The following is a 24,830-nucleotide window of genomic DNA, read 5'->3' on the forward strand; positions in this document are numbered from 1 at the left end:
ATGTACATTGTATTTGTTCGTTATATGTATTATTTTTATGGTAACAGATATATTTATGGCCGGAGTGGGGAAGAACGTGGAGTGAATAGTTTAATTCAAAGTGTGTAGCAGAACAAAGGCGTCGCAGCTGTGCGTAGCCCTGCGTGCCTCGGATGCTTGCACTTTGCTGTTGCTAGGCAGATTACCGCCATCTGCGCTGTAACTGGGCAGACCAGCGCCCTGCAGCCAATCATAATAATCGATGCAGTCCGGCGCCATGACAGCTGACCAATGAGAGCGCGGCTCTGGTTTGTAGTCAGGCAGACATGACAAAGCCGTCCAATCACAAAAAGATCTGAAGGGGATTTTTGCTCTATCTCTGCTCAGGTACTTTCTTTTTATTTTATAAATCAATTACCACAAAATGACTCACAAAAGCGGCCCCGTAATAATCAAACAGACATTAAAGCACATGAGCGGGCCGGTTCTGCGCTTTAAACGCCGAGAGGGAACCTGTAAAAAGCCTATTTCAGAGCAGAGCTAGCCTCAGAGAGCTAGCCTCGGCTAAGCTACTGTGCTACTTCCACTATTATGACAGCGGGTGGACGCCGCGGCCGGGCACAGCGCTCTGACAGCGGGCTGGGGCTATTGCGCTGGGCCCCGGGAGCGGGAGGGCGTGTGCCGGCTCCAGCTGTTGTTTCTCTGTCCGTAGCTGTCTCTGTCCTGGCCCGGTGCGCCTCTGTCTGCCGCGTTAGCCTGTGTTAGCCCGGAGCTTTGTTGTGACAGCTCCGGTGTGTAGTAAAAGCACATGAGCCGCGGAGTAAACACGGGTCACGGCGGACTCATGGCGGGAGGAGCGCGGCTACAGGCGGCTAGCTCCGGGGATATCAGGCACTCAGCCCGGTGCTCTGGAGCTCTAACTAAATGTTTCTGAGATTTAATATTGTTTAATTAAATGAACACGTTGCAGGGGCCTGATGAGTTACACTGACAAAGGCATCGGTCAATTCATTTAGTGACTGAAGTCTCAAAACCAGAGGCACGTCGCAACTAATGGAATGTTTTTCTTCTCATTTAGTAATGGTTTATTAAAATTAAAGAGGCATTTACTACACAAGACCACATGTAATGATTTGTGGTTTGTGGTTGTTCACAGGAGGGGGGCTGGTGTATTTGTGTGCCCCAACCTGTTTTACACCTAAGTCTGGACATCCATCATTAGTGCTCTGCATCTGATGTCATTCCCTGGAGGTGTGATGCTATCTGTGAGCATTGCTCTGTCTGAAGATCTGACAAATTAGACTCTAATCTGACATTTAATTTAACACAATTTGATTTGCTGCTGGAACTATAACAGGTGAGCTGATTTTGTACTGTTAATTAAGTTTCTCTCACATAACATTAAAGACACAAGCATTAGTCAACAGTCTCTCTCATCTTTTTGTGTAAAATCAAACTCCTAAACAGGACCATGAACGTATCGATCACAGGCTCCTGAAAATATGTGGTGTAAATACACTTTGTTTTTATTTTTCAGTCTTTCTTGATAGTGTTTACTGACGTGTGCATTGTGTCACCATGGTAACTTCTAAACATTCCGCCATAGAAATACATACTGAACACCCCCACTCAATGCAAAACTGTTGGCTAATGCTAGCTAGGTTGTAGTTGTAATGTTATGTGAGAGGAACAGTACAAAGTCAACTTGCCTGTTGTAGTCCCAGCTGAGTCAGTTCTTTGTGGTCAAATTGTCTTAGAACAAAGTTCAGATTAAAACCTCACTTGAGTAACAGGAGCTCCAGACAGAGCAGTGCCTACAGTTAGCATCACACCCCCAGAGATTTTGAAGGAATAGACTCAATACTCAATACCAATTCTAATACCATGATGATAATAAAAAAACACTTTCTTTAGACACTAGTATGTGAATTTTTATACTTTTGACCACTCTAATTTATACAAAAACTCTAAATGCTGGTGCGCTGAGGAGGGAAACAGTGTGGACATTAAAGTGTCAGCTGTGCAGACCAGGGTCTTTAAAATGAAATGATCCAGATTAACATGGTGAAGGTGTATGAACTTTAAAAACCCAGAGGAGCATTTCTGATGCACCACCTGATGATATACAAGGTGTAGCAGAGTGTTGTGAGCTGTACAGAGGGAAACAGACTAAATCTGTAGGCCTACTGAAACTGACACATGAATGAAACAAAACACAACTCCAGGTACGTTTTAGGAGGATGCTACCTTAGAACAGGGTTAAAGCCCCACTATGGAACTTCTCATCACATTAAAACAGGGTTAAAGCTCCACTGCAGGATATTTCGTCACATTAGAACAGGATTAAAGACCCACTGAGGGACATTTCATCATATTAGAGCAGGGTTATAACCAAATTACTGTATTACAATATAGGGACTGAATCTTTGAGTTTTTATGTCATTGCTTACTCTGAAATGTAGGAGGTCCTCCTCAGAAGAACATGTGTGGAAGTGAGCATGGGTGGTGCCTCTGGTTGCAATTCACTTTCCATTGAAAAACGTGGCCTCTCTCTCTGTAACTGCTGCTCTTAGGCTCATCATTCTGACCTTAAAATGTTGGCTTTAACCTCTTGTAAATGATCCTGGGCTTTTTATGTCACAATTTTGTCCCTAAATCAAGATATGAGAATTAATAACAGAACAATCAGGCACCTTGTTTCCCCGATGTCACTCCCGCTAGTGTTAGCAACAGGTTTGATTGACAGCATTGTTTAGCGCCCACCACCTGTTAAAATAGCAGTGTGGATGGGAAGGGGTGTTAAGTTCAATTGGCTTACCTCATTGGCTCTTTGGTTTTGCGCTCAGATTTCTAATTATTAGTCCTGGTTGCAGATTAGCTGCTATAACTGCTAACCTCGATGAGCTTCATTTCGAGCCAAATGCTCTGGTTGATGTCATACTCACTCAGTCTCCTTCTTTATGCAGTCTGTGGTTTTCAAATGTGATTTATAAATGTTTATCCCTGGTTTCAGAGTGAGCAATGACAGACTGAACAGCTGTTTTAAATGTGTGGGTTATCTTGGTGTTTGGTGCAGATGGTGTGACCGGGGCAGAGACATGTCAGAGGAGAGCACAACTCATCCAGTGGACCTGGAGCCACCGGAGGGTGACACTGAGCCCAGCATGCTCCTGCAGAAGCTCAAAAACAACATCTCGTAAGAAATGGGCCAAGAAATTAATCATTTACAAAACAGTAAATTGGAGTTTAACATCTTTAAACACATAACACAGTGAGTTAAATGTCTGTCTTTTTTCAGCAAACAAGTCCAGACCAAAGTAGAGCAGATTTTAGTAAGTGTTTGTTTAGTTCAATCACTTAAATTACACAGAAAGTAATTATTTAATTAAATTCAAATAATGAACACATTTTACCATCTCTCTGTGGTCTAGACGGACGTGCAGCGCTTCTCGGACAATGACAAACTGTATCTGTACCTTCAGCTGCCCTCAGGCCCCAGCTGTGGAGATAAGAGGTATGCTCATATTTCACTACGATGTCATTCATATCTTCATATGAGTTTGTTGGGTGGAGTGTAACAATCAGTATTACAAGTGTATTACTGTTGTAGTACTCCCATATGGTGTCGCCTCTCATTTCTTTTCTACTGTGAGGTTACTCTATGCGCTACCACTCCAGTAAATGTGTAATAAACCAATTATCAGTGGTCTTCAAGTCTGTGATCTTCTCTCAGTTCTCTCAAGGAACATGTTAGTGGTTGTAGGTAACTTAAATAGTCTAAAACAGGGGTGTCAAACTCAAATTCACAGAGGGCCAAAATTAAAAACTGTGATCAAGTCACAAACTAAATATTTATTGAAAAATGGTATGGTGTGGGGCAACGCCAACACATTTGCAAAGCATTCTGGGATTCGTAGTATTAGAGGTGCATGCGCTATACTTTGCGGGACAAATATCTTTGTTGAGGGCCAAATTTGGCCCACGGGCCTGAGTCTGACATGTCTGGTTTAAAAGAAGAAAGCAAATACTATAAACGCTATCTTTAAGCAGTACTAAAGTGTATCATCCATTCTGTCATTATCACAGACTTTTATATTGTGATACACAGTTAAGGCCATAGGTCACAGGTTTCCTCCTACAGTGGACACAACTGTGGCTCTCTGAACACAGCAGACCAGCTTTAGCTCTCTTCTCTCAGCTCTGGTCTGTCTCTGTGTAGTAGTAAAATCCTCTCTCTTGTCTCTCTTGTGTCTTATAGTGGGGGAGACTGTGGCTCTCTGAACACAGCCGACCAGCTTCACACCTGTAATTGGATCCGGAGTCACCTGGAGGAGCACTCAGACACCTGTCTACCCAAACAGGATGTCTATGAGACCTACAAGTGAGACGAGTTTAGAGCAGGGTTAGACCTGGTTTAAACCTTTTTAGACCAGGTTTAGACCGGGTTTGACTGAGTTTATCCCAGTATTAGACCAAGTGTTAGACCAGGTTTAGACTCACTCAAGACCCATTGTAGACTGGCCTTGCTTTCTCTTTTAGTCCTCCTGGTTTAGTCCTGGTTTAGCCCTGGTTCAGTCCTCATTTAGTCCTGGTTTAGATTGTGGTTAGTCCTGGTTTAGTCCTGGTTTAGATCTGGTTTAGTCCTGGTTTAGCCTTGGTTCAGCCCTGATTCAGTCCTGTTCCAGGCCTGGTTCAACCCTGATTCAGTCCTGGTTCAGTCCTGGTTCAGTCCTGGTTTGGTCCTGATTCAGTCCTGATTTAGTCTTGGTTTAGTCCTGGTTTAATCCTGGTTTAGTCCTGGTTTAGTCCTGGTTTAGTCCTGGTTCAGTCCTGGTTTGGTCCTGATTCAGTCCTGATTTAGTCTTGGTTTAGTCCTGGTTTAATCCTGGTTTAGTCCTGGTTTAGTCCTGGTTTAGTCCTGGTTCAGCCCTGGTTCAGTCCTGGGTTAGTCCTGGTTTAGACCGTGGTTAGCCCTGGTTCAGTCCTGGTTTAGTTCGGGTTCAGTCCTGGTTTATGTCCTGGTTCAGCCACTGGTTCAGTCCTGGTTTAGTTCCGGTTTCGTCCTGCTTTAGTCCTGGTTCAGTCCTGGTTTAGTCCTGGCTTAGTCCTGGTTTAATCCTGGTTTAGTCCTGGTTTAGTCCTGGTTCAGTCCTGGTTCAGCCCTGGTTCAGTCCTGGGTTAGTCCTGGGTTAGTCCTGGTTTAGTCCTGGTTTAGACCGCGGTTAGCCCTGGTTCAGTCCTGGTTTAGTCCGGGTTCAGCCCTGGTTTATGTCCTGGTTCAGCCACTGGTTCAGTCCTGGTTTAGTTCTGGTTTCGGCCTGGTTTAGTCCTGGTTCAGTCCTGGTTTAGTCCTGGTTCAGTCCTGGTTTAGTCCTGCTTCAACCCTGGTTTCGGCCTGGTTCAGCCACTGGTTCAGTCCTGGTTTCGTCCTGGTTTCATCCTGGTTTTAGTCCTGCTTCAGTCCTTCAGGCTTAGTTTTTTGTGTTTTTCAGGCGTCACTGTGAAAACTTGCAGCATCGTCCGCTCAGCGCCGCAAACTTTGGAAAAATCATCAGAGACATTTTCCCAAATATCAAAGCCCGAAGACTGGGAGGAAGAGGCCAGTCCAAATATCCTTTCACCCAGAAGTCCTTCCCATTTGTCTAATTCCCTTCCTCTCTCCCTGTGTATCAGACGCCCTCCTTGTGTCTCCATGGGGTCTTATTCTGTGTAAAAGCTGCTAGCTAGTTTAAATCACTACACACATGTTCTGAAATCCATGGGATTCTTGGATTAGCTTCAGATTTCAGTCTCTCTCAGAGGTGAATACTCCTGGATAGGTTTAAAGTGTGATCTGTGAAGTATCAGGAGGGTCAGAGCAGCAGAGGATGCAGAGGAGAGGAGCAAAGGGGCAGAGGAGCAGAGCAGAGGAGCAGAGCAGAGGATGCAGAGGAGCAGACGAGAGGAGGAGAGGGCCAGACGAGCAGAGGAGAGGGACAGAGGAGCAGAAGAGATAAGCAGAGGAGAGGGTCAGAGCAGCAGAGGATGAGGGCAGATGGTGCAGAGTACGCCCTTGACTCTCTGGACACATACTGTTACAGTGGGATCAGGAGGAAGACGGTGCTGAACATGCCTCTGCTGCCCAACCTCGACTTGAAGAATGACCCGGTGAGTCCTAGTTGAGTCTTGGTTCAGTCTTGGTTTAGACCTGGTTCCGTCCTGGTTCAGTCCTGGTTTAGACCTGATTGAGTCCTAGTTCAGTCTTGGTTCAGTTCTGTCATAGTCCAGGTCTCAGTTCTCAGTGTTGGTCTTTCTTTAGTCAGAGCTGACGGAGCTGGTGCAGACGTACAAACACGAGGTGACAGAGGCGGCGTGTGAGCTGATTTGTGATTGGGCGCAAAAGATTTTGAAGCGCTCCTTTGACACTGTGGTGGAGATCGCACGCTACCTGATCCAGGAGCACATCGTTAACCCACGCTGTGCCCAGGCCGAACTTGTGACGGGCGCCGCACTGGCAGGTACGCTTCAACAAGGGGAGACATAAGGGAGGAGACACACCAGGGGATTAGGCTAGGTTTAGTCCTGGTTAGACAAAATCATTTTACATGGACTGTGGTCTGTCCTGGTTTAGTCCTGGTCTGGCCCTGGTTTAGTCCAAGTTTAGTCCTGGTTTTGTCCTCTTATAGTCCTGTTTCAGTCCTGATGTAGTCCAGGGGGACACAGTGGGCACCACAAGGTGAGACACAGGGGGCAACACAGGGGGGGACACAGGGGGAGACACAGGGGGTGACACAGGGGGAGACACAGGGGGTGACACAGTGGGAGACACAGGGGGAGACACAGTGGGTGACTCAGGGGGGGACACAGCGAGAGACACAGCGGCCGACACAGGAGGAGACACAAGGGGCGACACGGGGCGACACAGGGGCCAACACAGGGGGCGACTCAAGGGGAGACACGGAGGCAACACAGAGGGAGACACAGGGGGCGACACAGCGGGAGACACAGGGTTAGACATAGGGGGAGACACAGCGGGAGACATAGGGGGAGACACAGGGGGCGACATAGGAGGAGACACAAGGGGAGACACAGGGGGCGTCACGGGGGGGACACAGGAGGAGACACAGTGGGCGACACAGAGGGACACATGGGCCGACACAGCGGCCAACACAGCGGCCGACACGGGGAGACACAGGGGGCGGCACAGGGGGAGGCACAGTGGGAGACACGGGGGGGCGACACAGGGGGCGGCACAGGGGGAGACACAGGGGGCGACACAGGGGGTGACACGGGGAGGACACAGGGGGAGACACAGGGGGAGACACAGGGGGAGACACAGGGGGAGACACAGTGGGAGACACAGGGGGGCGACACAGGGGGCGGCACAGGGGGCGACACAGGGGGAGACATCTCCATGGAGACCAGTAGGTGGGGGACCATATTTTGTACACATCTCTGGACATAACTAACTCACTGGCTGCTGCGTTCCAAACAGGAAGTGTGCATGGAAGTGTGATTCTGCTCCATCTATCAGCTCCATTTCACTTTCTATTGAAAAAACATGGTCCCTCTCTCTGCTGTCAGACTCATCATTTTGACTTTAAAATGTTTTAACCCACTCTACATGATCCTGGGGTTTTTATTTCACTATTTTGTCCATAAATCAAGATATGAGCATTAATAACAGACCAATTAGGCACCTTCTTTCTCTGAGGTTTGATTGAAAGCATTGCTAAGCCAATGCCCCCTGGCGTGAAGGGGCGTTAGCTTCAACAACCTTGCTCCTGATTGGCTCTCTTCCAGATTATTCACTATAACTGCTAACCTCGATGAGCTGCCTTTGGAGCCAAATGCTGTGAGTGACGTCACACTCCCTCAGTCCACTTCTTTGTTATAAAAGCGGAATTTAAAGATTCATTGTGCCACTTTCCTCATTCTTTTCTTTTCCGGGTCCCCCACATAGACAGTAGTATAAAGAGCAGTCGTTCACTCCTGAGGGTCAATCCTCCAGAGGATCTTATACTTATACTCTGCACTGACATCACACTGGAGGGTTCTGCATGTATGTCTATGGAGGAATGTTTAGCAATTTACATATTTGTTAATCTGAGTGAAACAAATCATAAGAATCAAAGAGCCAATCAGGAGTGAGGTTGTTAGTTTGGCATGGGGCAGGTGCTTAGAAACAAGACCCAATGGTTGTTAATCAAACAAGCACATTTCATAAACAAGATCTGAAACAGTTTTCAAAGTGCTGCACATACTAGCAAATAATAGTGAGATAAAAACAACAGAATTATTTAGAGCAGGTTAAAACCAACATTCAATGTCAGAATGCTTCAGACCCAGTTTAGTCCTGTTTCAGACCTGGTTTAGTTCTGGTTCAGACCTGGTTCAGACCTGGTTTAGTTCTAGTTTAGTCTTAGTTTTGTCTTTGTTTAGTCCTAGTTTAGTTCTGGCTTAGTTGTCGTTTAGTCCTTGTTTAGTCCTGGTTTTCTTCTGGTTCAGTCTTGATCTAGACCCTGGTTCAGTTCTGGTCTCTGTTTCAGGGTGTCCTGCTAAACCGTACAAAGTGATAAAGAAGACCTCTGGTGTCTCTAAACCGGACTCGGACTCTGCCTCAGATCCAAAGGTGAAAAACACATAAAGTCAGAAGGGTTTAATGAGTTCCACACAGGTAAAGTGAACAATGAATGGACTCTCTGGAAAGGATAGAAGAAAGTCCTGGGATGTGCTTGTGACAGCTTTTATAGTGTCTCTCAATGTATCTGTGTGTGTGTGGGGGGGTATGAGAAGGGTCCCTCTTCTAATCTGCATGGCATCTTCATAAATCCCACTGTGGTCTGCACAACATCTTCACTATTTCCCACGCATTCCATAGGTCTGCACCCCCCGGTGAGCATCTGTTATTTACCTTAGAATTAGTAAGTCAAGTTTGATGTAGTGCTGCACAGCTAGAAAATACCTTACAATTCCCCCTTTTCACACCATGTCACATGTTGTGAACAAACAATGAAAGGAAAAACAATATCAAACAACCAGAAAATAATAAAAATAAAACAAAAAACATATCATGAAGGTCTAAACCATCTATATGGAAGCCCGTTTCTGCCAGGGAAAAAAAATAAAAGCCCCACAGGAAGTCGAAATTAAAGAGATTAAAACTCCTAATTACAAATTTTAAACTCATAATTAGGAGATTAAAACTCATAATTAGGACTTTAAAACTCATAATTAGGAGTTATAAAATCCTAATTACGAGTTTAAAACTCAAAATTTTGACTAATGTATGGATCCAAACCTTTCATCACACAGAGATCCCACCAGATCTGACCTTGTCCACCCAAGCTTTTACGCAGAGGCCAAAGCGTCTGTGTGGGGTGGGGGTTTGAGCAGTCTCTGCTCCAGCCAATGCTCTATGTGTTAAAGGCTAAAAATGAGAAGTCAGAGACCCAAGCCACCCACAGTGACACCTGAAGAAGGAAAATAAAGTTCTGGCCCTGCCGGTTTATCCAAGAAAATACCTTACACAGTCATTTTAAAATATACTTTTTTTTTTTTTGTTTGACAGAAGGATTCGGGCGACTCGTGTGTTTCTGCACTGAAGGACCGAGTCAAACCGTCTGAGCCTCAAGCCCGTCCAGCAGTGGGGCGCCGCCTACAGGTGCAGCACACAACTACAACTCAACTACAACACAACTACAGCTCAACTACAGTCAACAGCAACTCGAAACACAACTCAACTACAGCTCAGCTACAATAAACTAGAACTCAAATACAGCTTAAACACAACTCAAACACAACTCAACTACAGCTCAACTACAAAACAGACACAACTCAACTACTGCTCAACTACAACTCAAACACAACTCAACTACAGCTCACACGCAACTCAACTATAGCTCAACTACAGCTCACACACAACTCAACTATAGCTCAACTACAGCTTAAACACATCTAAACTACAACTCAAACACAACTCAACTACAGCTTAAACACAACTCTACAACTCAAACACAACTCAACTACAGCTTAAACACAACTCTACAACTCAAACACAACTCAACTACAGCTTAAACACAACTCTACAGCTCAAACACAACTCAACTACAGCTCAACTACATCTTAAACAGCCCCATCCGGCTGTGGGGCGCTACCTACAGGTGCAGCACACAACTACAGCTCAAACACAACTCAACTACAGCTCAACTACAGTCAACAGCAACTCGAAACACAACTCAACTACAGCTCAGCTACAATAAACTAGAACTCAAATACAGCTTAAACACAACTCAAACACAACTCAACTACAGCTCAACTACGAAACGGACACAACTCAACTACAGCTTAAACACAACTCTACAGCTCAAACACAACTCAACTACAGCTCAACTACATCTTAAACAGCCCCATCCGGCTGTGGGGCACTACCTACAGGTGCAGCACACAACTACAGCTCAAACACAACTCAACTGCAGCTCAACTACATCTTATACAGCCCCATCTGGCCGTGGGGCGCCACCTACAGGTGCAGCACACAACTACAACTCCACTACAACACAACTACAGCTCAAGTACAACCAACTACAACTCAAACACAACTCAACTACAGCTCAACTAACTCTCAACTACAGCTCACACACAACTCAACTACATCTCAACTACAGCTCAACTACAACTCAACTACAGCTCAACTACAACTCAACTACAGCTCACACACAACTCAACTACAGTGACACACATGAATAACACTGATGTCTGAGCTTGTACCTCTCCCCTCTCCCCCTCCCTTCACTCTGTTTCAGGTGGAGGCATTCATGAAGAAGTTGCCGACGATCCTGCCGCGTAGCTCTCTCCCAGACTCTCTCTCCGTTCGATCGTCACCTCCATCTCTTGCTCCTAAAGACGCCTCGGGGGCCACGGCGTCGGCTAATCCTGCTAATTCAGCTAACGCTCCAGCCGGGGGAGCTGGGGTCAAGGTCATTGCCATGGCTGCACTGCAGCCACAGCAGCAGGGGGCAGTGCCGCTCATGATCCTGCCTCAGGGCTGTTTGTCATACGAGAGAACAGAGAAGATGGCCCCGGCCCCAAACAGCTCAGGGCCGGCGTGCCCCGCCCCCTCCGCTGCAGCGCACACTTCAGTCGTGCAGAAGGTAAAGAGACGCCTGGAGAACACTCCCCTCACCACCAACGCCGCGACGCCCATCAAGCGCAAACGAGGACGCCCTAGGAAGCCCCGCCCTGAGGAGGTCACATCCCCTGCACCACTTCCTCCCCAGGCCCCGCCCTCCATCATCACCTCAGTGACGGGCGGTGTGATCCAAAAGGCCACATCCACCCAAAGTGTCTCTGGCTCCTCTGTGGTGGAGCTATTGATCCAGGACCCGGGGCTCGTGTTTGGGCACCTGCCACCCGACAGGAGCATGGTCCTGGGAGCGCCGCCTGACAGGAGTGTGGTCCTGGGAGCACCACTTGCCATTGAGACGGAAAAACCGCCGCGCCCCGTCCTCCTACTCCAGAATCCCAACTGGGAGCTGCCGTCCAGCCACATGGTCGAGGTCATCCAGAAAGCGCCACGACCCGGGCACTCTGCGCCGCCAAACCCAGCCCCTAACCCAGCCCCTAACCCAACCCCTAACCCCGCCCCCAACCCCGCCCTCAGCCCTGAGCGGGAAGTGGAGCTCACGCTGACGCCTGTAGAGCTGGATCTGCCCCCAGCTAGCGTGGGGAGTCGGGCAGAGCCGGAGGGGGAGGGGCCTAAACCGGACGAGCACTGACACGAAACACCATTCTGTGACTCTGGCTCTGAGGTCTGAACTGAGCACGAATACATGTACCACTACTGCAGTATCAGTACTACAGTACCACTACTGCAGTAACAGTACTACAGTAACAGTACTGCAGTAACAGTACTACAGTAACAGTACTACAGTACAGCTTCTGCATTATCAGTACTGCAGTAACAGTGCTGAAGTACACCTACTGCAGTAAAAATATTACAGTTAAACCTCGGGGTAGGGTGGGTGTTGGTGGAAATCCTGAAAACGGAAGAATGAAGCTGACCCCATTTTGTTTCTATGTTCAGCTCTGCTCATCTGCTCCAGGACTAAACCAGGACTAAACCAGGACTAAACCAGGACTAAACCAGGACTAAACCAGAACTGAATCAGGACTAAACCAGGACTAAACCAGGACTGAACCAGGACTAAACCAGGACTAAACCAGGACTAAACCAGGATTAAACCAGGACTAAACCAGGATTATACCAGGACTAAACCAGGATTAAACCAGGACTAAACCAGGACTGTACCAGGACTAAACCAGGACTGTACCAGGATTAAACCAGGACTGTACCAGGATTAAACCAGGACAGTACCATGACTGTACCAGGACTAATCCAGGACTAAACCAGGACTTGAGGAGTTGAGCAGAACAGTCTCTGTATTCGTGTTTTGTTTTTCCGGTCTGTCCCTGAATGTTACACATATTCTAAGGTGCAGTGGGACATAGCACAGTTCGGCACGGTTCGGCACAGATGGGCACAGTTTGGTGCGGTTTGACAGTTACGGGTTTGAGAGACGCTCTTCCTGATTTGTCTCTTTGTGTGAAAAAGGCAATAAGCTCAGAGTGATTAGAAGTTTGTGAATGAGATAAATTATTTAAACATTCATTTTAACACAAGTAAATATGAACTATTCCACATTACAAAGATTTAAAACTGTTTAACTCAGATGCCCTCCCTCCTCCTGTATCCCTGTGTGTCAGATGCCCTCCCTCCTCCTGTCTCCCTGTGTGTCAGATGCCCTCCCTCCTCCTGTATCCCTGTGTGTCAGATGCCCTCCCTCCTCCTGTCTCCCTGTGTGTCAGATGCCCTCCCTCCTGTCTCCCTGTGAGTCAGATGCCCTCCCTCCTCCTGTATCCCTGTGTTTCAGATGCCCTCCCTCCTCCTGTCTCCCTGTGTGTCAGATACCCTCCCTCCTCCTGTATCCCTGTGTGTCAGATGCCCTCCCTCCTCCTGTCTCCCTGTGTGTCAGATACCCTCCCTCCTCCTGTATCCCTGTGTGTCAGATGCCCTCCCTCCTCCTGTCTCCCTGTGTGTCAGATACCCTCCCTCCTCCTGTATTCCTGTGTGTCAGATGCCCTCCCTCCTCCTGTCTCCCTGTGTGTCAGATGCCCTCCCTTCCTCCTGTATCCCTGTGTCAGATGCCCTCCCTTCCTCCTGTATCCCTGTGTGTCAGATGCCCTCCCTCCTCCTGTCTCCCTGTGTGTCAGATGCCCTCCCTTCCTCCTGTATCCCTGTGTCAGATGCCCTCCCTCCTGTCTCCCTGTGTGTCAGATGCCCTCCCTCCTGTCTCCCTGTGTGTCAGATACCCTCCCTTCCTCCTGTCTCCCTGTGTGTCAGATGCCCTCCCTCCTCCTGTCTCCCTGTGTGTCAGACGCCCTCCCTCCTCCTGTCTCCCTGTGTGTCAGATGCCCTCCCTCCTTCTGTATCCCTGTGTCAGATGCCCTCCCTCCTCCTGTCTCCCTGTGTGTCAGATACCTTCCCTTCCTCCTGTATCCTTGTAGTGTTAGACTGATGGCAGGTCAAATGTCTGTAGTTAATCTGCAGATGTTGTGGTTTGGTTAGAGAAATATAAAATGATCAGGGAAAAAAAAAACATTTGTGGATTTCACTTTTGGACATTTCTAATAAAAATCCCAGAGAATCATGAGATAGTTAATGAATAAGACTGAAGTGTAGTGGAAGTATAGTCATTATTAACATAGAAATACATAGTTATTACTGAAGCCTCCACAATGCACCAAACCCAAATGCTCTAATTACTAAAAAAAATCACATTTCATCTCCAGAAGCACAATACTCTGCAGCAAAAAACACAAGATACGACTGTTTTAAATGACACAGATTTGGTCATTTTCAGCTAAAAAAGAAAAAAAATCTTGTATTTTTTCATGTAAATGTATTTATTCCCCCAAATCTTTGCACTAATAATTTTGTCAAATCCTAAAATTCAGTTGGAAATTTCTTTGTTGGTGCTAAAAATTTAAAGAGGGGGTATTATGCACAATGAACGTCACCCATGCTCCCACACGAAAGTTTCCATAAATATTCAAAAATATGATAAAAAAACTGTACACAACAACTAACGAACCTGATGCGATCTGCAGTAGTTTCATTAGTGGATGCAGCTGATTGTGTTGTGATGTCACTCTGAAGGGGAAGTGACTTAGCGCGGTGAGCACATGGAGGGGCGAAATGAAAATGAAACTTATAAAACTTAACAAGTATAAGTTTTATACATTGTTTTGGGTGAATACAGCAAAACAATAAAAGGAAACATGGAGATCTAAACATGTTCTATGCTACAGTTAATGCCCCATAGATAAAATACTCCCTCTTTAAAGCCTAATTGTCAATGACTTTTTGTGGATTTGTTGAAATGTGTTTTATTTATGTCATTATTATTTAATTCTATTTGACAAGATAAAAATATAATTCCCTGTAGTTCCGAAAATGCAGTGAGATTTGAAAGTGTGTTTGAATTCCTGTGTTAAAAGTTATCAAGGTTGCACTGTTGAAAAGTTGACTGTTTGGGGAAATTTTAAATAATTTCTGCTTTAAAATCAATCCAAACAAGAATATTTTTACAATTTTTATTTAATTTGTTCAGAAATGTAATTTGGAGTCGAGTGATTTATTTTTATTTTATTTTTTTATTTTTTTATGGGTGAAAGGGAAACATGAAAGTGAGTTTGAATTGAGCTTTTAAACTAGGACTGAACCAGGACTAAACCAGGACTGAACCAGGACTGAACCAGGACTGAACCAGGACTAGACCAGGACTAGACCAGGACTAAACCAGGACTAAACCAGGACTAAACCAGGACTAAAGCAGGACTAGACCAGGACTAAACCAGGATTAAAGCAGGACTAATGCAGGACTATAAAAAAGACTATGCCAGGTAAAAAGCAGCACTAAACTAGGACGAAACCAGGTCTAAACCAAAACAAAAATGGTCTAAACCAGGACAAAACCACCACTAAAACTAAGACAATACCAGGTCTAAGCCAGGACTAAAACAAGACTAAAACCAGAATCCAAATTGATCTAAACCAGGACTTAACCAGGACTAAAAACGGGTCTAAACCAGGACTAACTCTGGAGTACATTACCCATGGTTCTTACCGACTGCTGGAGGCTGAAGGTAAATCACTGTGAAACTTAAACGGGTCAAAGATGGAATCGGATCAGAGCTCGGGTCCTCCCTCCTCCTTTACCTCCTCCGTCCTTTATCTCTTTGTCTCCTTCCTCCTTTCCTCTTATCTCCACTCCTTGTGTCCTCCTTCCTCAACTCCTCTCATCTCCTCTCCTTTCCCCTTTACTTCCTCATGTCTTCTGGCATTTCTTTCCTTCCTCCTTTACCTGCTTGTCTCCTTTCTTCACGTCTCCTTCCTCCTTTCCTTGTCTCCTCTCTCCTCCTTAACCTCCTAGTCTCCTTCCCTCCATGTCTCTTCATCTCCTCCCTCCTTTCCTCATCTCCTTCCCTCTCTCCTTTGCTTCCTTTGATTGATTCTTTATAATTTTACCCAAATATTTTTTTAGATATTTTTTTTTCTTGTGTTTAGTTTGAAATGTTTTGTTTTTGTTTGAGCCTCTTTGGGGACATAAGATAAAGTACATTCTATAGCTCTAATCCTTTGGCTTTAATTTCAAATATTTCACATGATTAAACCTTCATATTGTGGCCATTCGTGAGTTTTGTCCCCAGAGAGCCTCCGTCCGATGTAAAACGGTTCATTGGTTTAAAGTTGTGCAGTGTCTCGTCTCTGCATGTTTTTGTGTCGGTTTTTAAAATTGTAAAAAAAAAAAAAGACATGTTAAACTTGAGCTGGTTTTGTGCCGTCATTTTGCACTTTATCAGAGACACTTTCGGGGGCCAGTTTGTCCCTGGTTTTGGTTTTTCATATTTTCATCGCTGTAATAAAAGAATACGCAAGCACCATTTTGTCTCCTGGCACTTTTGTTTGAGTTGTGTCCCCGGGCAAGACACCACTCACATATGACTTAAAACTTCACAAATACATTTCGCTTCACTGTGGTACAACTGATATTTATACCAAGTTAAATCAGACTTATTGTGCAAACAATAAGTCTGATTTAACTTGGTCCTTTTCAAGTTAGTATTATAGATTTTTCCATCTCATTTTCCCTCTCAAGTTTTATTTAGAGTGATTCATGTTTGAGTAATCTTTATTCTGTGTTCCTGTGTTTTGCTTTGATCTACCCCATTTTCACTTCCACTGGTGCACAGCCCACTGTGACATACACCCCCACTGTGACGTACACATCCACTGTGACTTACGCATCCACTGTGACATACATGCCCATTTTGACGTACACGCCCACTGTGACACGCCCACTTTGGCGTACACGCTCACTATGACGTACGCACTTCCTTCTCCAGTTTTATTTTTTTAATCGGTGACACTCGCAGGTTTCGGCAGCGTTCCGTAGTGTAAGAAATGTTCGTTTCTGATGGAAGCGTCAAAGAGGACTAAGAGACTGAAATATAAGTCAGAAGGGTTTAATGAGTTCATCACAGGTAAAGTTAACAATGAAGCACCGGACTCTCAGGAAAGGATAGGAAGAGAGTCCTGAGATGTTTGTGTTTCCAGCTTTTATAGGCCTCCCAGTGTGTGAGGCGGGTCTTCCTCTCGGCAACATGTGGTTACACATTAAAAACCTTTTTGGCAAAATCCCTGAATGTGCGTTTTTAAGTCAATCAATCTCATTGTTTTATGACCCTCACAGGATGGGGGGGTACTCAGTCCTTGGTGAACAGGGCCACAGATAAGAAGTGGCCCTGGTCCTAGATGTTATCTTCTTGGCCCCAGTGCTGTAGATTGCTTATGACCCTCTCAGGGTGGGGGTCTTTGGTGAGTAGGGCTACAGGCATCTGGGGTAGTATTACATTGTTAAAAAATACCTTACAGTAGTCATTTTGGCACAAATGAAAAAAAATCTGCTTGCTAGTGTGATGTGCAGCTGTCCATAAGAGCTGACAGCTACCAAATCCTATGTATCATCAAAGAAAATTAAATTGGAGAATGAAGTAGTGAGAGTAGTGGGCGTATGGTGGTGAAAACAGGAGTTGATCTACAATATGGCGTCTTGAAAATAAGCGATTAAAGATTACTCAAATATGCACAAATCGCTCCAAATACAACTTCAGTTGAGTTACTGTTGAGCGGAAACAACTGTAACATGGTTAAAAGCTCTGAAAAGTGGATTTTGCTTCAAATCGTTTGATAAATATTGTGATTTAAAATACACAAGCACAGTATGTTTGCTTTAAAAGAATTCTGTAAAAATGTACAAAATTCCACACATTTTATTCACAGGCAATTCCATAACTCTTACCTAGCAACCATGTGGTACATTGGGCCAAAACTCCTAATATCAGTTTGTTGAAATCATGTTTAAAATGATGTAAAATTTAAAACATGTAAACTTTTGGACAGTGACAGTGTGATGGCATCAGAAATAAACCAGGACTAAACCGGGACTAAACCATGTCTATGCCAGGATCAAACCAGGGCTAAACCAGGTCTAAACCAGGTCTAAACCAGGACTAAACCAGGACTAAACCAGGTCTAAACCAGGGCTAAACCAGGTCTAAACCAGGTGTAAACCAGGTGTAAACCGGGTCTAAACCGGGTCTAAACCGGGTCTAAACCGGGTCTAAACCGGGTCTAAACCGGGTCTAAACCGGGTCTAAAGCGGGACTAAAGCGGGACTAAAGCGGGACTAAACCAGAACTAAACCATGTCTATACCAGGATCAAACCAGGACTAAACCAGGTCTAAAACAGGTCTAAAACAAGTCTAAAAGTCTAAACCGGGACTAAACCAGGTCTAAACCAGGACTAAACCAGGACTAAACCAGGACTAAACCAGGACTAAACCAGGACTAAACCGGGTCTAAACCAAAACTAAAACCAGGACTGAGCTAGAACTAAACCAGGACTGAACTAGGACTATGCAGTTTTCAGTTTTCATCAGAGGAGTCCCTGGTTTGGTCTGTGTCAGTATCAGTTTCCATCCTCTGCCTCTTTCGGCTCCTCTCCTCCTCCCTCTCTCTCTCTTCTACTCGCTCTCCCCCATTTGTCATCTCCTCTCCTCTCTCTCCCCCTTTCTTCCTCTCCTCTGTTCTCTCTCCCCCTTTCTTCCTCTCCTCTACTTCTCTTCGCCCTTTCCTGTCTCTCTCCTTTTCCCTCGTCTTTCTCTTCTTGTCACTCCCCTGCACTCTCACCCTCCCTTTCTCTCTCTCCTTTTCCCCTCTTGTCACATCTCTCCTTCTCTCCTCCTTCATTTTCCTTCTCCTCTGTACTCTCTCCCTCCTTTTCTCCTCTGCTTTCTTGATCTCCTCCCCTCCACCTCTCGTCTTGTCCCTCCCTTTCTCCTCCTCTTTTCTGTCATGGCTCTGGTGCCCCTTTATGTGTCGGGTAAGACTGGTTTTATGCTTGAGGCGTTTCCCACAGATGGGGCAGGGTGGAGACGTGTAGGGCAGAGTCATACAGGGTGTAGTTGCACAGGACGGAGTCGTGCAGGGCAAATTCACGCAGGGCGGCGTCGCGCAGGGCGGAGTCGTGCAGGGTGGCGTCACGCAGGGCGGAGTCATGCAGGGCGGAGTCACGCAGGTGGTCTTCACTTTCTGCAGCAAATCAAACATTTTACAGGTGGAGGAGGCGTGGTTCACTTCAGCCCCACCCTCCTTCCTTGCTACTGCCTTCCTGCGCTTCCTTGGCGTGTCACTTTTATGTCTCTGCCTCTTTTCCAGCCTGGCCCCGCCCCTCTCTGCAGTCGGCATCTTTATGACATCATTACACTGTGTAGCTGCATTTAAAGATTGCTCTACAGATACAGGTTTCACACACTCAGTTTCAGAGTCGCTGAAGTCAGATGAGTTCTCTGTCACGTTGTCGTCTGAATCCTGCGCGACAGGGTTTAGCGTTGGCTCATTTAATGTGACAAGATTTAACATCACGCCGTTGACTTGCAACTTTGGGCCCAGGTTCACCGTGGCGAGGTTCAGATTCAGGCTTGCAGTTTCTCGTTTTAGAGACTGTTCTTCCTGAGATGAATTTTCTGTTTGTTCTGGACTTCTGCCTCCAGGTGGCAGTCCCTCAAACTCCCACCCCACACTCTCCTCACAGTCCTGGTTCTGAGTCTGGTCCTGGTTTACTCCTTGATTCTGGGTCTCGTCCTGGTTTAGACCCATGTCCTGGTTGTGGTTTGGTTGGGTTTTGGGAGGTAGCTGAAGGTGCCATTTCTCCTCCGGTTTCTGGCCCCTCAGAGAGAACGTTTTGACTTCCTGTGTCTGTTCCCTAAAGACACCCCGGGGAAACTGGGCTTCCAGAGAAAAGGTTTTTGGTTCCTCTTTGAGAAACGTGTGGCTGATGTTCACCAGAATCTGCTCCTCCTTCACTGTACCCGTGGCTGCAACATGAAACAAACCATTAGATAAAAACTCAACAAAATCGGGCTGTGCTAAAAATCGAAAGATCGATAGGTCGCGATCTAAACTTTGGTTGATCGTGATGATAAGGCAAGGGCATTTTAATGGACAGGTGGACAGCCAGTCCTGTGGCAGTGAGAGCACGTGGTACTGAAGAGGATTTAGCGCTCTCTTGTTTAGGTGAAAGCTGAGTTACTGCCACAACGCGTCTCTTCTTTGTGTCTCCTCACGTTTCCCGAGTTTAGACTTAAATCTAAATAATGGGACTAAAACTGCAGTGTCTCTTTTCCTCTGTCTCTGTGTCAGTGCTGTCTGCCCCGCTCGCTCTCCCTCTGATCCAGCTCTTCACCTTTCCTCCTCTTTATCTCCTCTGGTGCTTATTTTCATTATAATCCAAGTTACAGAAAGTAAATTATTATTTTGCACCATTTATGAGTGAAACTTAAGACCTCATTTAGCGCACGGACATCGCACATGTTTCTGCCGATAGCAGATAACGCACATGTGTTTTTAGGCTTAACATATACAAACTCATTACAAACTAAAATGTGGATTTATCTGGAATTATTGGTCCTATCAACACAAAATAAAAACTGTAGTGATCCTGACACCTGCTCTTTATGCCTGAAGTCCATCTGTCTATGTTTTCTGTAAGATCGAAGAAGATCGAATTGAAAATTGGGATTGATCGACTGGTGAGACTATAATCACCCAGCACCATCAATAAACCTCCTTCACCTTCTAAACTCTTTGTAACTCTGTTCTAATGTGATGAAATGTCCCGCAGTGGGACTTTAACCCTGTTCGAATCTAGTGTCCTTCTCAGGAGATACGTGCATTACCTTCAATGATCTGATTCTGCTCCAGCTCCAAAGGCTGATCTGCCACACCTGCAACAACCACAGCATTAGAACAAGTCAGATGCCCTCCCATTCTCCGGTCTCACTGTGTCAGATCCCATCTCATCCTTCTGTATCCCTGTGTCAGATGCCCTCCCTGTGGGTCAGATGCCCTCCCTGTGGGTCAGGTGTCCTCCCTGTGGGTCAGGTGTCCTCCCTGTGGGTCAGGTGTCCTCCCTGTGTGTTTCTGACCTTCAGATGCTCCAGGCGGCTCTTCTTTGAGCTCTACGCCGACCTGCTGAATCCTCTGCTGGGGACATTCGTGTAGGAACCTCGTCACGGTCTTCCCCACCGCGAGCAGAATGTCCTCCACGGCCGCAGATAACCGAGCGTTCACGAAGCTCCGCAGCTCCTCCAGCGGCTCCACAAGCGGCTCGTCCTGAGACTCTGGGACGACGAAGAAGTTCCGTGAATCGGCCTGAGGAGGCGGCAGCAGCCCGGGACAAGCCATATCTGGGTTTGCGTTGATTGATACAAAAACTCCAAATACAACCAAGAGCTGAGAAAAACGCAGAAAGCCAGAGACAGTCGTGATTTATACCTGGTCTATACCTGGTTTAGTCCTGGTTTAGTCCTGGTTAAGACCCTACTCGCTTCTTTTGGGCTGCTACACACCCATACACTGTAAAATTCGTCCGCAAAAGCGACCCTTTTGTTGACGTTTCCAAAATTACATTTACGGCGCCATTTTTAGAAGTGCGCCTCTTTCGCCTCCACTTCCGCCCTCACTTCCGGCTGCCCTTCAGGTTAAAACACATCTGTGATTTTTCTTTCAAAATAATAGCATTTTATTTACAGCTGCGTTATTTTACTGCGCTGAAAGGGGGCATATTGTGCTTGGATTTATGATTTACGTTTAAAGATTTCTGTTGAGAGTATACGTTGTAAAGCATGACAGCAGCATTCATTTGTCTTATATTAATGTTCATATCTTGATTTAGGGTCAAAATAGTGAAATAAAAAACCCAGGATCATGTAGAGCGTGTTAATACGAACAGTTTAAGGTCAGAATGACGAGCCTGACAGCAGCAGTTACAGAGAGAGGGGCAATTGTTTTTTCAATAGAATATTAACTGAAGTGGAGCTGAATATCGGGATAGAAATGTTCAGAGATGTGTTCAGGATATAGTCTGAACCAGGACTAAACATGCACCATAGGTCAAATTTTCCAGCTAAGGTTCTGACCAAGACTAGCTCAAAATCTGTAAATGGGTCCCACTGCACCTGACACTGAAAAATGGGTCAAATGCAGAGGATTACGTCCCTCACAAGGGATGTATTATTATTCATAATAGTAATTGGTGATGGAAAGCTACTTTTGTCGCCACAGCTGCCCTGTCAAATACTGAGAGAAGTGAGGCTGCCACAAACACTCATATATCGAAGAACATAATGGAAGAACCTGGTCAGAGTGGGAATCAATCCTCGGACCTTTGGGTTGGCTTGGAGGACCACTGCTATAACCAGGTCTAAACCTAGTTTCGTTTTAGTTTAGCCCTGGTTTAATCCTGGTTTAGTCCCTGCTTTAGTCATAGTTTAGACCCTTTAGTCCTGGTTTAGCCCTGTTTAAGATCTGGTTTAGTTTTGGTTTAATCTTGGTTTAGTCCCTGGTTCAGTCCTGATGTAGTCCTGGTTTAGGCCTGGCTTTTGTCCTGGTTTAGTCCTGGTATAGACCTGGTTTAGTCCTGGCTTAGTCCTGGCTTAGTCCTGGCTTAGACCTGGTTTAGACCTGGTTTAGTCCTGGTTTAGACCTGGTTTAGACCTGGTTTAGACCTGGTTTAGTCCTGGTTTAGATCTGGTTTAGTCCTGGTTTAGACCTGGTTTAGACCTGGTTTAGACCTGGTTTAGACCTGGTTTAGACCTGGTTTAGACCTGATTTCGACCTGGTTTGGTCCTGATTAAGCCCTGGTTTAATCCTGGTTTAGTCCTGGTTTAGTCCTGGTTTAGACCTCATTTAGTCCTGGTTTAGACCTGGTTTAGTCGTGGTTTAGTCCTGATTTAGGCCTGGTTTAGACCCGTTTTAGACGTGCTTTAGACCTGATGTAGACCTGGTTTATTCCTGGTTTAGACCTGATGTAGACCTGGTTTATTCCTGGTTTAGACCTGATGTAGACCTGGTTTATTCCTGGTTTAGACCTGATGTAGACCTGGTTTATTCCTGGTTTAGACCTGATGTAGACCTGGTTTATTCCTGGTTTAGACCTGATGTAGACCTGCTTTGATTGTGGTTTTGTGGCTTCGCGCATTCAACAGTGTGTAATATCTGGCCCTGACACATTGCGGCGCTGTTTCGTGGCTTTTAATGTGCGCGGGCCACGGCGCATGCGCCGTCGCTCAAGTAATGGTGGACGATGTAAAAAGTGAAGACTTCGAAAACTCGAAAAATGTCGTGTTGCGTCAATTTTTGCAAGAACCGGAGTGACCGACGCGGCGCGGCCGCGGGGACGCTCCACGGGCTGCATTTCTACCGTTTCCCTGCAGACCCCACACAACGCACGCTCTGGATTAAAGCGGCGCGGCGCTGGGACCTGCTCAAGACCAACCCGGGGCCCAACCGGAGGGTCTGCAGCGCGCACTTTATCACGGGTACGTCCCATCCGCGTTTCACCTGCGTCCGTCTTCATCCGTCTGCGTCCCATCTGCGTCCCTCTCTCCCTCGCCCCAGAAACGCTCTAGAGACGCTCCAGAGACGCTCCGGACCATGAGAGTATATTAATCAAATCAAATCAAATCAAACTTTATTTATATAGCACTTTTCATACAAAAAAAAGTAAGACAAAGTGCTTTACAAAGCATTAAAATCAGTCCCACCCACCAAACCCACCCAGCCACCCGACAGCCCAACAACCCAACCCCAACACATCAATAATCATAACCAAACAACCCCCCACCCCAACACACACTCCCACCCCCCACCTCAACACATGTTAAAATACCTCAGTTTCATTTAAAATATTTTTTAAGTGGAACAGGCTGGATAAAGATGAACCAGATGAGAGAGCGCCACCAGAGGAACCATCTGCACCAGGAACAGGGTCACCCACAGCCACAGGACACCAGCCCAGGGCCCAGAGAAGAGATGAGGTCAAGACCAAACCTCCAGGGCCCACGAGCCAGGGCCCAGCAGCCACAGCCAACCACAGCTCCCGGTGCAGAGGGCTCCTCAGAGGAAATACTGGCAAATCTAAAATGATTAAAAATAATAAAATAAGTCAAAACTAATAAATAAGTCAATAAATAATAAAATAAATAATCAATAAATAATAAAATAATCAATAAATAATAAAATAAGTCAAAACTAAACAAGTAAATAAAACATAAGTAAAACATAAACACACTAGCCAGCCTAAATAAGACTAAATAAATAGAGAAGTAAACTAAAATGATAAATACTAATCAAAAGCTATGCTAAAAAGATGGGTCTTGAGCCTGCTTTTAAAAACCTGAATGTTCTCTGCGGCCCTGAGGTCCTCCGGCAGGCTGTTCCATAGACGGGGGCCATAAAACTGGAAAGAGGCCTCTCCATGCGTGTGTGTCCTGACTTTGGGGATGACTAGGAGCCTGCTGCCGGAGGAGCGCAGGGGCCGCGAGGGTTCATAGGATAAAAGCAGTTCTGTAAGATAAGAAGGCCCAAGACCATTAAGACATTTAAAAACCAGTAAAAGAACTTTAAAATCGATCCTGAAACACACAGGGAGCCAATGCAGGGATTCTAATACCGGTGTAATGTGGTCCCGCCCCCTGGTCTTAGTCAGGACACGTGCTGCTGAATTTTGTAATAATTGTAGACCTGAAATCGCCTTTTTGGGAAGACCAGAGAGCAGGGCATTACAGTAGTCTATACGACTGGTGATAAAAGCATGCATCAGCGTCTCTGTGTTGGCCCGAGAGAGAATGGGACGGACTCTGGCTATGTTTTTCAAATGGTAAAAAACAATTTTTGTGATGTTTTTAATGTGTGGAATAAAAGTCAGCTCAGAGTCAAAAATAACGCCCAGGTTTCTTACTTGTGATGATGGATTAAAAGACTGTGACTGTAATTTGGGTAAAAGTTTCTCTCTCTGGGCCTCAGGACCGATGATTAAAACCTCAGTTTTGTCCTGGTTAAGCTGGAGGAAGTTTTCTGCCATCCAGGATTTGATGTCTAAAATACAGTTAAAAAGAGCATCCACTGGGCTGGTGTCATCAGGAGACATGGAGATGTAAAGCTGTGTATCATCTGCATAGCTGTGGAAGCTGATTCCATGTCTCCTGATGACATCACCAAGAGGGAGCATGTACAGGTTAAAAAGTATAGGACCTAAAATGGAACCCTGGGGCACACCACATGTGATTTTATGAACCTGAGAGGAGTAGGTGTCTAAGCTTACCATAAATGTCCTGTCTGTGAGGTAGGAAGTAAACCATTTGTGTACAGTACCAGAGAGGCCGACCAGGTGTTTGAGTCTGTTTA

The 24,830-nt window shown here is 45.9% G+C and overlaps 3 protein-coding genes across 3 annotated transcripts in view; 2 read left to right on the plus strand and 1 right to left on the minus strand.

Moving 5' to 3' along the window:
* Nucleotides 1-329: 329 nt before the first annotated feature.
* Nucleotides 330-13,504, plus strand: rfx5 (regulatory factor X, 5). Its single transcript, XM_033975860.2, has 11 exons — nt 330-366; nt 3,056-3,175; nt 3,278-3,311; nt 3,411-3,493; nt 4,238-4,360; nt 5,472-5,588; nt 6,048-6,126; nt 6,278-6,476; nt 8,508-8,590; nt 9,530-9,622; nt 10,764-13,504. Exons 2-11 carry the CDS (start codon nt 3,078-3,080, stop codon nt 11,733-11,735), a joined length of 1,881 nt encoding a protein of 626 aa, XP_033831751.1. The 5' UTR covers nt 330-366; nt 3,056-3,077; the 3' UTR covers nt 11,736-13,504.
* Nucleotides 2,055-24,830, plus strand: part of LOC117378631 (proteasome subunit beta type-7-like) — a 273,780-nt gene continuing 251,004 nt past the window's right edge. Inside the window, exon 1 of the mRNA XM_055225130.1 lies at nt 2,055-2,067. The gene's annotated coding sequence lies outside the window, so the exon portion shown is untranslated. The remainder of the gene's footprint in view (nt 2,068-24,830) is intronic.
* On the minus strand, nt 16,547-21,008 carry LOC117378372 (histone-lysine N-methyltransferase, H3 lysine-79 specific-like). The gene is made up of 3 exons (XM_033974959.2): nt 20,570-21,008; nt 20,321-20,368; nt 16,547-19,459 (listed from the first exon to the last, which is right to left on the minus strand). The coding sequence occupies exons 1-3, from the start codon at nt 20,826-20,828 to the stop codon at nt 18,009-18,011; spliced, it is 1,758 nt and encodes a 585-aa protein (XP_033830850.2). The 5' UTR covers nt 20,829-21,008; the 3' UTR covers nt 16,547-18,008.

Source organism: Periophthalmus magnuspinnatus, chromosome 11 (genome assembly GCF_009829125.3).
Source record: "Periophthalmus magnuspinnatus isolate fPerMag1 chromosome 11, fPerMag1.2.pri, whole genome shotgun sequence".
Taxonomy (NCBI): Eukaryota; Metazoa; Chordata; class Actinopteri; order Gobiiformes; family Gobiidae; genus Periophthalmus; species Periophthalmus magnuspinnatus.

What these genes read in the sequence shown, in the direction of transcription:
- LOC117378372 (XM_033974959.2), bottom strand. Translation starts at nt 20,828, where the DNA reads ATGGCTTGTCCCGGGCTGCTGCCGCCTCCTCAGGCCGATTCACGGAAC. An exon ending in GCCGCCTGGAGCATCTGAAG is followed by an intron (nt 20,369 to 20,569) that starts GTCAGAAACACA and finishes TGGTTGTTGCAG; the next exon opens with GTGTGGCAGATCAGCCTTTG. An exon ending in GCAGAATCAGATCATTGAAG is followed by an intron (nt 19,460 to 20,320) that starts GTAATGCACGTA and finishes TTCATGTTGCAG; the next exon opens with CCACGGGTACAGTGAAGGAG.
- rfx5 (XM_033975860.2), top strand. Translation starts at nt 3,078, where the DNA reads ATGTCAGAGGAGAGCACAACTCATCCAGTGGACCTGGAGCCACCGGAG. An exon ending in GGAGGAAGAGGCCAGTCCAA is followed by an intron (nt 5,589 to 6,047) that starts ATATCCTTTCAC and finishes CTCTCTGGACAC; the next exon opens with ATACTGTTACAGTGGGATCA. An exon ending in CAGTGGGGCGCCGCCTACAG is followed by an intron (nt 9,623 to 10,763) that starts GTGCAGCACACA and finishes ACTCTGTTTCAG; the next exon opens with GTGGAGGCATTCATGAAGAA.